The sequence below is a fragment of the Salvelinus alpinus genome, chromosome 9 (assembly GCF_045679555.1).
Source record: "Salvelinus alpinus chromosome 9, SLU_Salpinus.1, whole genome shotgun sequence".
NCBI lineage: Eukaryota > Metazoa > Chordata > Actinopteri > Salmoniformes > Salmonidae > Salvelinus > Salvelinus alpinus.
The window spans coordinates 70,356,036-70,369,147 of NC_092094.1; the positions used below are offsets into that span (position 1 = coordinate 70,356,036).

At 46.2% G+C, this 13,112-nt stretch overlaps 1 protein-coding gene across 5 annotated transcripts in view; it reads left to right on the top strand.

The window, feature by feature from the left end:
• The window catches only part of rps6ka1 (ribosomal protein S6 kinase a, polypeptide 1), a 140,697-nt gene that overhangs the window by 110,290 nt on the left and 17,295 nt on the right, over positions 1-13,112 (top strand). For all 5 annotated transcript variants that reach the window (XM_071327061.1, XM_071327062.1, XM_071327060.1 and 2 more), the window contains 5 exons: positions 1,621-1,691; positions 2,599-2,687; positions 2,870-2,934; positions 3,708-3,810; positions 4,045-4,175. In XM_071327061.1, coding sequence (XP_071183162.1) covers positions 1,621-1,691; positions 2,599-2,687; positions 2,870-2,934; positions 3,708-3,810; positions 4,045-4,175 — 459 coding nt within the window. The remainder of the gene's footprint in view (positions 1-1,620; positions 1,692-2,598; positions 2,688-2,869; positions 2,935-3,707; positions 3,811-4,044; positions 4,176-13,112) is intronic.

Genomic DNA, 13,112 nt, shown 5'->3' on the forward strand with positions numbered 1-13,112 from the left:
AAACTTTTTGGAATTAGTGCTACAGGATGCAAATTTCTGTTTGAAAAAGTTAGCCTTTGCTTTCCTAACTGACTGAGTGTATTGGTTCCTGACTTCCCTGAAAAGTTGCATATTGCAGGAGCTATTCGATGCAAATGCAAAACGCCGCAGGATGTTTTTGTCCTGGTCAAGTCTGGAGTGAACCAAGGGCTATATCTGTTCTTAGTTCTACATTTAAGATGGTCAGGAAAGCACTTTTTAAAGAGCAACCAGGCATCCTCTACTGACGAGATGAGGTCAATATCCTTCCAGGATACCCGGGCCAGGTTGATTAGAAAGGCCTGCTCGCTGAAGTGTTTTAGAGAGCGTTTGACAGTGATGAGGGGTGAAGGTTTGACCGCAGACCCATTACGCGCGCAGGCAATGAGGCAGTGATCGCTGAGATCCTGGTTGAAGACAGCAGAGGTGTATTTGGAGGGCAAGTTGGTCAGGATGATATCTAAGAGTGTGCCGTTGGTTACGGATTTAGGGTTGTACCTGGTAGTTTCCTTGATAATTTGTGTGAGATTGAGGGCATCTAGCTTAGATTGTAGGACGGCCGGGGTGTTAAGCATGTCCCGGTTTAGGTCACCTAACAGTACGAACTCTGAAGATAGATGGGGGGGGAATCAATTCACGTATGGTGTCCAGGGCACTGCTGGGGGCTGAAGGGGGTCTATAATAAGCGGCAACGGTGACAGACTTGTTTCTGGAAAGATGGATTTTTAAAAGTAGAAGCTTGAATTGTTTGGGCCCACAGACCTGGATAGTATTATGGCTTGGTGGTAGAAGCTGTTTAGAAGCCTCTTGGACCTAGACTTGGACCTAGACGGCAAGCGCTCCGGTACCGCTTGCCGTGCGGTAGCAGAGAGAACTATGACTAGGGTGGCTGGAGTCTTTGACTATTTTTAGGGCCTTCCTCTGACTGGTATAGAGGTCCTGGATGGCAGGAAGCTGGGCCCCAGTGATGTACTGGGCCGTTCGCACTACCCTCTGTAAGGCCTTGCGGTCGGAGGCCGAGCAGTTGCCATACCAGGCAGTGATGCAACCAGTCAGGATACTCTCGATGGTGCAGCTGTAGAACCTTTTTGAGGATCTGAGGACCCATGTCAAATCTTTTCACTCTCCTGAGGGGGAATAGTTTTTGTTGTGCCCTCTTCACGACTGTCTTGTTGTGCTTGGACCATGTTCGTTTGTTGTTGATGTGGACACCAAGGAAACTTGAAGCTCTCAATCTCCTCCACTACAGCCCTGTCGATGAGAATGGGGGCGTGCTCGGTCCTCCTTTTCCTGTAGTCCACAATCATCTCCTTTGTCTTGATCACGTTGAGGGAGAGGTTGTCCTGGCACCACACAACGTAGTCTCTTGGGTCATATTCATTAGTCCACAACATAGTAAAACGCTTTGCAAATGAAAATGATCATTAGCTGTTCAGGTAGTTCCTGTTTGTCTGTTTTCTTCCATTTGAACACAACCCTTGTAATGCAGACAATCAAACAAACATGAATATGATGTGTGTGTTTGCGTCAGAGCCCTAGAATAGAATTGAATGTCGAAGGCATGGTGGTTTTAAAAATATGGTGGTTGTATTTGTTTCACAGTTTGAGATGCTGACTGGATCGCTACCGTTCCAAGGAAAGGACCGCAAAGAGACCATGAACCTGATCCTCAAGTAAGTAGACACAATCACAGGCTAGTGTCTGTATGCAGTTAACCCACCTTTCCCCAGACGCCGATGACGTGGATGTCGATTAAGGCAGCCCCCCCTTACCTCTTTGATTCAGAGGGGTTGAGTTAAATGAGGAAGACACATTTCAGTTGAGTGCGTTGTTGTACAACTGACTAGGTATCCCCCTTTCCCTATTCCTTAATTATCAGGGCCCGTATCTACTAAGCGTCTGAGTCGGAGTGCTGATCTAGAATCTGTCCATATAATCTTATTCATTATGATCTAAAATACAAATCCAGCCTAGGTCAGCACTCCTACTCTGAGACGTTGTGGATATGGGCCCAGAGCTCTACTACACTAAACAAAAATATAAACGCAACATGTAAAGTGTTGTTTGTGTGAGCTGAAATAAAAAATCCCAGAAATGTTACGTACACACAAGAAGTGTATTTCTCTCAAAATGTTTGCACGACTTTGTTTACATCCATGTTACTGAGCGTTTCTCCTTTGCCAGGATAATCCATCCACCTGACGGGTGTGGCATTTCAAGAAGCTGATTAAACAGCATGATCATTACACAGGTGCCCCTTCTGCTGGGGACAATACAAGGCCACTAAAAAGTGCAGTTTTGTCAAACAACACAATGCCACAGATGTCTCAAGTTTTGATGGAGTGTGCAATTGGCATGCTGACTGCAGGAATTTCCACCAGCGCTCTTGCCAGAGATTGAAATTTGAAATTGTTGCAGACTGCATTTTATATTTTTGTTCAGTATATTTATTTAGCCTGGTTGAACCAGACTGAAAGCTGCGTTCAGGAAAACAATGGTGAACGTTCCGCAGCGTTGAATCTGGATAAACCAGGCTACTATTTATTAGCCTTTTGGATATAACAATGTTTCCCCCTGCAGGGCAAGATTGGGAATGCCCCAGTTCCTGAGTTCAGAGGCCCAAAGTCTCCTCAGAGCTCTGTTCAAGAGGAACCCCACCAACAGACTGGGTGAGTAGTCCGTAACTATACAGTATGTACTTACCCACTAGCTAATGACAAGCTAATTACAATGGTTGTTCCACTAGTAAAGTAATTACTTTGGTATAATAAGGCCTATTTTATGTTAAGCATAGAGCTTTTGCATAGGTTGTATGCAGTAATCCATACAAACGGTGTGATTGGTTTGACAGGGTCGGGGGCGGACGGTGCAGAGGAGATCAAACGCCACGCTTTCTTCTCCACCATAGACTGGAATGTGAGTGGCACCTCTTCTGACACCTTGTACTACATTTCTATCAGGGAATCAGATTATCATTCAATGAGCATTTTAAAAGAAGCCATGTTCTTCAGTAGTTCCCAAGTCACCATTGCTTTAGCCAGGGGTGAAAGTAAACCGGTCAGCTACGGAGTACCGGCAAAATAAATAGTGGGGGTACGCTGTACCGATAAAACATGAGTCAATCACAATAATTTCCACAAAAATGGCAAGAAAACTGTAGGCTATTACACCATTTATTACCGCCTGTCAGTTCAATGAGAAATTAGCAAATGGAGTTGAAACGGGTGGTTCGACGTGAACACTGAATGAATTTTGCAAAGGCAGAGATGACTCACCAAGACGTGCACGAGCAGCAAGACGCATCAATCAGGCCACAAGAATAAGCCTATTATGACAATTGCCGAATGTCATTACACGTTTTGGTGTTTTGTAACCGATGTCTCTTTCTATTCTGTACATGGCAGGTGCACTGTTTGAATGCTGGGATTAGTTTAGAGTGGAGGAACATGCACAGGGAGCCTACTTTTTGTTGTGATTTGTTTGACAATCAGATGAAAAGCATCATGACTGGTTGGGTTTATACCACATTAGGTAATGCTGTAAATTTTTACAGTTAAAAGGGACATTTATCCTATTAGGCCCATAAAATAGCTTGTGCACACAAAGGTCTCGTACCAGTTAGAAATTTAAGTCTACAGGACTTTCACCCTTGGTTTTAACCCCTTCAGAAACTATTTTAACCCTTTCAGAAACTGTTCCGGCGAGAAATCCATCCCCCGTTCAAACCGGCAGTGGCCCGACCGGACGACACCTTCTACTTTGACTCAGAGTTCACCTCCCGCACACCCAAAGGTAAGAGGTTAAAGTTGACAAGAGTAACTTGTCCTAGCATGACAACAGGTCTGACTGAATCAGACCACACTCGTATCATATCAATGATAATGAAATATGAAAGCTGTAGCAATCCTAAAATGGTTGCTGTTTGTATGTTGCTTACATCGCCTTGGAGCAAGGCAGTCTATTGTGAAGTGTGTATGTGTGCGCCTGTGTATATGACCTTGTGCTCTCTCTCTGACCTCTCCGCAGACTCCCCAGGCGTTCCACCCAGTGCCGGAGCTCACCAGCTCTTCCGGGGCTTCAGCTTTGTCGCCCCGGCCATGCTGGAAGAGGAGGGATCATTGGAGCCTGCCAAGCCTGCACCACACCCAGTGGTTCAGGTCAGCTGTCAGTCACAGATGGGACAAAGCCACTCAAGCCCCTCCCATATCTCCTATAAGAATAATAGAAGGTTACATATATTTCCACAAGGGACCATTTGTTTAAAACCAAATACAAGAAAGAATCCAGAGAGCTCTCCCACACACAGCCAGGTTTTGGGGCCAGTTACCTGGTTCAGATAGAGCCTTACACTGGACTAAAAAGCTTTTTCCGTTGGGCAAGCTTTTCAAATCAAGTTTTATTTGTCACATGCGCCGAGTACAACAGGTGTAGATCTTACCCGTGAAATGCTTACTTACAAGCCCTTAACCAACAAAACAGTTTAAAAAAATAGTTAATAAAATATTCACTAAATAAACAAAAGTTTTTAAAAATCTAATCAATCAAAAAGTAACAATAACGAGACTATATACAGCGGGTACCGGTACCGAGTCAATATGTTGGGGTACAGGTCAGTTGAGGTAATTTGTAAAGTGACTATGCATAGATAATAAACAGCAAGTAGTAGCAGTGTAAGGTGGTGGTGGGGGGGGGTCAATATAAATAGTCTGGGTGGCCATTAGATTAGTTTAGTTGTTCAGCAGTCTTATGGCTTGGGGGTAGGGAGCTGTTTAGAAGCCTCTTGGACCTAGACTAGGCACTCCGGTACGGCTTGCTGTGCGGTAGCAGAGAGAACAGTCTATGACTTGTGTGGCTGGAGTCTTTGACAATTTTTGGGGCCTTGCTCTGACACCGCCTGGATGGCAGGAAGTTTGTCCCCGGTGATGTACTGGGCCGTACGCCCTACCCTCTGTAGCGCCTTGCGGTCAGATGCAGAGCAGTTGCCATACCAGGCAGTGATGCAACCGGTCAGGATGCTCTCGATGTTGCAGCTGTATATCTTTTTGAGGATCTGGGGACCAATGCCAAATCTTTTCAGTCTCCTGAGGGGGAAAAGGTGTCGCGCCCTCTTCACGACTGTCTTGTTGTGTTCGGGCTATGATAGTTTGTTGATGTGGACACCAGTTGATGTTAATGGGGGTTTGTTCGGCACTCCTTTTCGTGTAGTCCACGATCAGCTCCTTTGTCTTGCTCACATTGAGAGAGGGGGGTTGCCAGGTCTCTGACCTCCTCCCTCTAGGCTGTCTCATCGTTGTTGTGTCGCAGCAAACTTAATTTTGGTGTTGGAGTTGTGCTTGGCCACGCAGTCATGGGTGAACGGGAAGTACAGGAGGGGACTGAGCACACACCCCTGAGGGGCCTCAGTGTTAAGTATCAGCGTGGCAGATGTGTTGTTACCTACCCTTATCAACTGGGGGCGGCAAGTAAGGAAGTCCAGGATCCAGTTGCAGAGGGAGGTGTTTAGTCCAAGGGTCTTTAGCTTAGTGATGAGCTTTGTGGGCATTATGGTGTTGAACGCTGAGTTGTAGTCAATGAATAGTGTTCCTTTTGTCCAGGTGGGAAAGGGCCGTGTGGAGTGCAATAGAGATTGCGTCATCTGTGGATCTGTTGGAGTGGAATGCGAATTGGAGTGGGTCTAGGGATTTTGGCATGATGGTGTTGATGTGAGCCATGACCAGCCTTTCAAAGCACTTCATGGCTACTGACGTGAGTGCTACGGGGCGGTAATCATTCAGGCAGTTTACCTTTGCTTTCTTGGGTACAGGGATTATAGTGGTCTGTTTGAAACATGTTGGTATTAGACTCGGCCATAGAGAGATTGACAAAGTCAGTGAAAACACTTGCCAGTTGGTCTGTGCATGCTTTGAGTACACGTCCTGGTAATCTGTCTGGCTCTGCGGCTTGTTAACCTGTTTAAAGGTCTTGCTCACATTGGCTACAGAGAGCGTGATCACACAGTCGTCCGGAACCGCTGGTGCTCTCATGCATGCTTCGGTGTTGCTTGCCTATAAGCGAGCGTAAAAAGCATTTAGCTCGTCTGGTAGGCTCGTGTCACTGGGCAGCTCGCGGGTGGGTTTCCCTTTGTAGTCTAATAGTTTTCAAGCCCTGCCACTGTCAGAGCCGGTGTAGTAGGATTCATTCTTAGTCCTGTATTGACACTTTGCCTGTTTGATGGTTCGTCGGAGGGCATAGCGGGATTTCTTATATTCAACCGGATTAATGTCCCGCCCCTTGAAAGCGGCATGCTCTAGCCTTTAGCTCAGTGTGGAAGTTGCCTGTAGTCCATGGCTTCTGGTTGGGAAATCCGAAGTCCGTACGGTCACTTTGGGGACGACGAAGTCGATGCACTTATTGATCAAGCCGATGACTGAGGTGGTATACTCCTTCACTACTATTCTACAATGTAAAAAATAAATAAAAACCCTGGAATGAGTAGGTATTCAAATGTGTTCAGGATGAATCCAATTCACCTAAATAGCACTGTAACAGTAATCAAAATGCAATCTATACGCATGTACACTGGAAGAATTTAGACAAGATATACTAAGAATGATATGTACAGCAGTAGATATTACATTGAGCTATGTCAAGTGTATATTTGTGTGTGTATAAATATGCGGTGTGTATAAACAGTAGTGGTGCGTGGGTAAAATCACTGGGGAAGCCAAGCCAGGAAAAAATTGCCATATTACAAACCATGTGTTGTGATAATTGCGTTGTTTGCACTGCAATCTGTTCAGTCATATACCTTGCCACCGTGATATATAGGCCTAAAGGCCGAGACAAGAAGACACAGTGGCAGTAATAAATACAACCACACCTTTGTTTCATCACAAAACCGGAGAGCAACCTCTATCCAGTGTAGTCCACAAAGCATATTGCATGTAACAAACAGTTACATGACCTACAGCATGGTCAAGCAAGTTAAAGTTTTCAACGTTTTCGGACTGCTAAACAACTATTGATGTAGAACCACGGAGAGTTTTACCGCAAGTCGCAAAGAAAACAGGAGCTGCCGCCACTATTCCAACCAGCACCATTTCAACTTTAAGATTTCATCATCATCAATGCTTAGTCAACTAAAAGATACCAAAAATGATTTAGTCCAATCAACATAAGATAAATAGTGAGCTCCAAAGTATTGGGACAGCGACACATTTTTTTGTTTTTTTGGCTCTGTACTCCAGCAGTTTGGATTTGAAATGATACAATGACTATGAAGTTAAAGTGCAGACTGTCAGCTTTAACTTGAGGGTATTTTCATCCATATCTTGTGCGCCAGGACCATTCACAGTTGCGCTCACTCAGTTTAGCTCAACGCTGATTGGCTACTATTTTATAAAAAGAATTATCAAGGGAGGCCATATGCTTGATGGCATTCAATGCTGCGGGCGGCAACAATATCATACTCGTTTTGACCAGACAGCATTAGATAGATGGGCTACACATACTGAGATAGAGGGGTGCTGTTTCGCTCGTTCTGATGCTTTTTGAGATACAAACTGAAGGAAAATTATGAAACGGATAGACGAGAGATACATTTTATTTATTTGTCCATTTTTGGGGCAAGCCTGGCTTCCCTTGGCATCCATGAATACACGCCACTGAAACAGTATAACTAAATACAAAAAAGAAATATTAAAATGAGTTATGTCTGGAATGCAGTTTACAGTAAAATACTGAAATGGGAAGTGTCCAGTGGTTCAATGTCTCTATGACGTGGGACAGCAGCGTTGGCTATGTGTGTCTATGTGTGTGTGAGTTGTGAGTTCATCACCTGGTAGATGGCTAGTGATGGCTGTTCAACCATCTGATGCCTGGTAATAGAAGCTGGGGTTTTTTTTCTCTCGGTCTTGGCACTGATGCACCTGCGTTGTCTCTGTCTGCCAGACGCTAGCCGAGTGAACAGTCCGTAGCTCGGTTGACTGAGGTCCTTAATGGAATGGGGTGTGGGTGTCTGGACGAATATTTAAAAAATAATAAACACATTGATTGTTGTGTTTGTAAAGCAGTTGTAGCCTTGCTACGCCATGATGGCGTAGCAGTCCGACGTCTTTTGTCCTCGTCTTGTCATGTCCCGTGTATAAATCGTGTATATCTTTTTATATATTTTTTCTTAACCTCAACATACTCTCCTGCAATCCGCCTCACCGAATGTGGTATGGATCTGCTATTTTCTTCCAAAACCCCCAACAGAAGCTAGCCAGCTAACTAGCTACTAGCTAATAGTCACCTAGCCACTGCTAGCGGTCATCAGCTACCTTTTAGCCCGGACAACTCGAGCCAGTCTGCACAGCGCGACTCAAACCAGAGCAAATCGGACATATTTTTCTCCATATCTCCGGATTCCTACCGCAAGCTCTGAACCTTTTCACCTGGATCATCGCAGCTAGCTAGCTGCTATCCGCGTGGCCACTCCTGGCTAGCACCCCAAAGCCGTCTGTCCCGACGCAAGAACCAACTAGCCTGGAGCTAGCATTTGCTAGGCCTATCTCCCGGCTAGCCGAAGAGGTCCATCAGTCACTCCTTGGGCTACAATACCTATTTTGCCAATTGGCCTGGACCCCCGCCTACCCATCATGACTGGACTACTGACGTAATTCGCCCGAGGGTTTTTTTTCAACTGGCTCCTCTGTCGCGACGTCCCCTGAATGCCCATCTGCTAGCCGTGGCACGCTAGCTGTCTAGAGCATATCTGACTGTTAGCTTAAGAGGCCCATCGGACAATTTCTTAGCCCACTATACCTATTTTGCCAATTGGCCTGGACCCTTTTACCACACGGAGCCCTGATGATCCACGACGACTGGTCTGCCGACGTAACAGCACGAGGGAGCTATAACTGACTTCTTCTGTCGCGACGTCCCTCTAAGGCCTTTCTGCTAGCTTGCTAGCCCCAGCCCGCTAGCTGCCTGAATTGCCGTGTCTCTGGCCCGCCGAGCCACTCACTGGACCCCTATGATCACTCTGATATGCATGCCTCTCCCTAATGTCAATATGCCTTGTCCATTGCTGTTTTGGTTAGTAATTATTGCCTTATTTCACTGTAGAGCCTCTAGCCCTGCTCAATACGCCTTTGTTAACCCTTTAGTTCCATCTCCCACACTGCACCTGGTGACTGCACCTGGGTTAAATGTTTCTAGAGACAATATCTCTCTCATCGTCACTCAATACCTAGGTTTACCTCAACTCTATTCACATCCTACCATACCTTTGTCTTTACATTATGCCTTGAATCTATTCTGCCGTGCCCAGAAACCTGCTCCTTTTACTCTCTGTTCCGAACGTACTAGACGACCAGTTCTTATAGCCTTTAGTCGTACCCTTATCCTACTCCTCCTCTGTTCCTCTGGTGATGTAGAGGTTAATCCAGGCCCTGCAGTGCCTAGCTCCACTCCCATTCCCCAGGCGCTCTCATTAGTGGACTTCTGTAACCGTAAAAGCCTTGGTTTCATGCATGTTAACATTAGAAGCCTCCTCCCTAAGTTTGTTTTATTCACTGCTTTAGCACACTCTGCCAACCCGGATGTCCTAGCCGTGTCTGAATCCTGGCTTAGGAAGACCACCAAAAATCCAAAAATGTCCATCCCTAATGATAAAATTTTCCGACAAGATAGAACTGGCAAAGGGGGCGGAGTTGCAATCTACTGCAGAGACAGCCTGCAGAGTTCTGTCTTATTATTCAGGTCTGTGCCCAAACAATTTGAGCTTCTACTTTTAAAAATCCACCTTTCCAGAAAGAAGTCTCTCACCGTTGCCGCTTGCTATAGACCACCTTCTGCCCCCAGCTGTGCTATGTGAACTGATTGCCCCCCATCTATCTTCAGAGCTCGTGCTGCTAGGCGACCTAAACTGGAACATGCTTAACACCCCGGCCATCCTACAATCTAAGCTTGATGCCCTCAATCTCACACAAATTATCAATGAACCTACCAGGTACCACCCCAAAGCCGTAAACACAGGCACCCTCATAGATATCATCCTAACCAAACTGCCCTCCAAATACTCCTCTGCTGTCTTCAACCAGGATCTCAGCGATCACTGCCTCATTGCCTGTGTCCGTAATCGGTCTGCGGTCAAACGACCACCCCCATCACTGTCAAACGCTCCCTGAAACAATTCAGCGAGCAGGCCTTTCTAATCGACCTGGCCCGGGTGTCCTGGAACGATATTGACCTCATTCCGTCAGTAGAGGATGCCTGGTTATTCTTTAAAAGTGCTTTCCTCACCATCTTAAATAAGCATGCCCCATTCTCAAAATTTAGAACCAGGAACAGATATAGCCCTTGGTTCACTCCAGAGCTGACTGCCCTTGACCAGCACAAAACATGCTGTGGCGTACTGCATTAGCATCGAATAGCCCCCGTGATATGCAACTTTTCAGGGAAGTTAGGAACCAATATACACAGGCAGTTAGGAAAGCAAAGGCTAGCTTTTTCAAGCAGAAATTTGCTTCCTGCAACACAAACTCCAAAAAGTTCTGGGACGCTGTAAAGTCCATGGAGAACAAGAGCACCCCCTCCCAGCTGCCCACTGCAATGAGGCTAGGAAATACTGTCACCACCAATAAATCCGCGATAATTGAGAATTTCAATAAGCATTTTTCTACGGCTGGCCATGCTTTCCACCTGTCTACCTCTACCCCCGTCAACAGCCCTGCGCCCCCTCCCCCCCCCCCACAGCAACTTGCCCAAGCCTCCCCGCTTCTCCTTCAACCAAATCCAGATAGCTGATGTTCTGAAAGACCAGCAAAATCTGGACCCCTACAAATCAACAGGGCTAGACAATCTGGACCGTCTCTTTCTAAAATTATACGCCAAAATTGTTACAACCCCTATTACTAGCCTGTTCAACCTCTTTCGTATCGTCTGAGATCCCCAAAGATTGGAAAGGTGCCGCGGTCATCCCTCTCAATCAATCAATCAATCAATTTTATTTTATATAGCCCTTCGTACATCAGCTAATATCTCGAAGTGCTGTACAGACACCCAGCCTAAAACCCCAAACAGCTAGTAATGCAGGTGTAGAAGCACGGTGGCTAGGAAAAACTCCCTAGAAAGGCCAAAACCTAGGAAGAAACCTAGAGAGGAACCAGGCTATGAGGGGTGGCCAGTCCTCTTCTGGCTGTGCCGGGTGGAGATTATAACAGAACATGGCCAAGATGTTCATAAGTGACAAGCATGGTCAAATAATAATCAGGAATAAATCTCAGTTGGCTTTTCATAGCCGATCATTAAGAGTTGAAGACAGCAGGTCTGGGACAGGTAGGGGTTCCATGACCGCAGGCAGAACAGTTGAAACTGGAATAGCAGCAAGGCCAGGCGGACTGGGGACAGCAAGGAGTCACCACGGCCGGTAGTCCCGACGTATGGTCCTAGGGCTCAGGTCCTCCGAGAGAAAGAAAGAGAGAAGGAGAAAATTAGAGAGAGCCAAGATTTTCAAAATGTTCATAAATGACAAGCATGGTCAAATAATAATCAGGAATAAATCTCAGTTGGCTTTTCATAGCCGATCATTAAGAGTTGAAAACAGCAGGTCTGGGACAGGTAGGGGTTCCGTAACCACAGGCAGAACAGTTGAAACTGGAATAGCAGCAAGGCCAGGCGGACTGGGGACAGCAAGGTGTCATCATGCCCGGTAGTCCTGACGTATGGTCCTAGGGCTCAGGTTCTCAGAGAGAAAGAGAGAACGAGAGAATTAGAGAGAGCATACTTAAATTCACACAGGACACTGGATAAGACAGGAGAAGTACTCCAGGTAACCAACTGACCCTAGCCCCCCGACACAAACTACTGCAGCATAAATACTGGAGGCTGAGACAGGAGCGGTCAGGAGACACTGTGGCCCCATCCGAAGAAACCCCCGGACAGGGCCAAATAGGAAGGATATAACCCCACCCACTTTGCCAAAGCACAGCCCCCGCACCACTAGAGGGAAATCCTCAACCACCAACTTACAATCCTGAGACAAGGCCGAGTATAGCCCACAAAGGTCTCCACCACAGCACAAACCAAGGGGGGGCGCCAACCCAGACAGGAAGATCACGTCAGTAACTCAACCCACTCAAGTGACGCACCCCTCCTAGGGACGGCATGAAAGAGCACCAGCAAGCCAGTGACTCAGCCCCTGTAACAGGGTTAGAGGCAGAGAATCCCAGTGGAGAGAGGGGAACCGGCCTGGCAGAGACAGCAAGGGCGGTTCGTTGCTCCAGAGCCTTTCCGTTCACCTTCACACTCCTGGGCCAGGCTACACTCAATCATATGACCTACTGAAGAGATAAGTCTTCAGTAAAGACTTAAAGGTTGAGACCGAGTCTGCGTCTCTCACATGGGTAGGCAGACTGTTCCATAAAAATGGAGATCTATAGGAGAAAGCCCTGCCTCCCGCTGTTTGCTTAGAAATTCTAGGGACAATTAGGAGGCCTGCGTCTTGTGACCGTAGCGTACGTATTGGTATGTACGGCAGGACCAACTCGGAAAGATAGGTAGGAGCAAGCCCATGTAACGCTTTATAGGTTAACAGTAAAACCTTGAAATCAGCCCTTGCCTTAACAGGAAGCCAGTGTAGGGAAGCTAGCACTGGAGTAATATGATCAAATTTCTTGGTTCTAGTCAGGATTCTAGCAGCCGTATTTAGCACTAACTGAAGTTTATTTAGTGCTTTATCCGGGTAGCCGGAAAGTAGAGCATTGCAGTAGTCTAACCTAGAAGTAACAAATGCATGGATTAATTTTTCTGCATCATTTTTGGACAGAAAATTTCTGATTTTTGCAATGTTACGTAGATGGAAAAAAGCTGTCCTTGAAACAGTCTTGATATGTTCGTCAAAAGAGAGATCAGGGTCAAGAGTAACGCCGAGGTCCTTCACAGTTTTATTTGAGACGACTTTACAACCATCAAGATGAATTGTCAGATTTAACAGAAGATCTCTTTGTTTCTTGGGACCTAGAACAAGCATCTCTGTTTTGTCCGAGTTTAAAAGTAGAAAGTTTTCAGCCATCCACTTCCTTATGTCTGAAACACAGGCTTCTAGCGAGGGCAATTTTGGGGCTTCACCA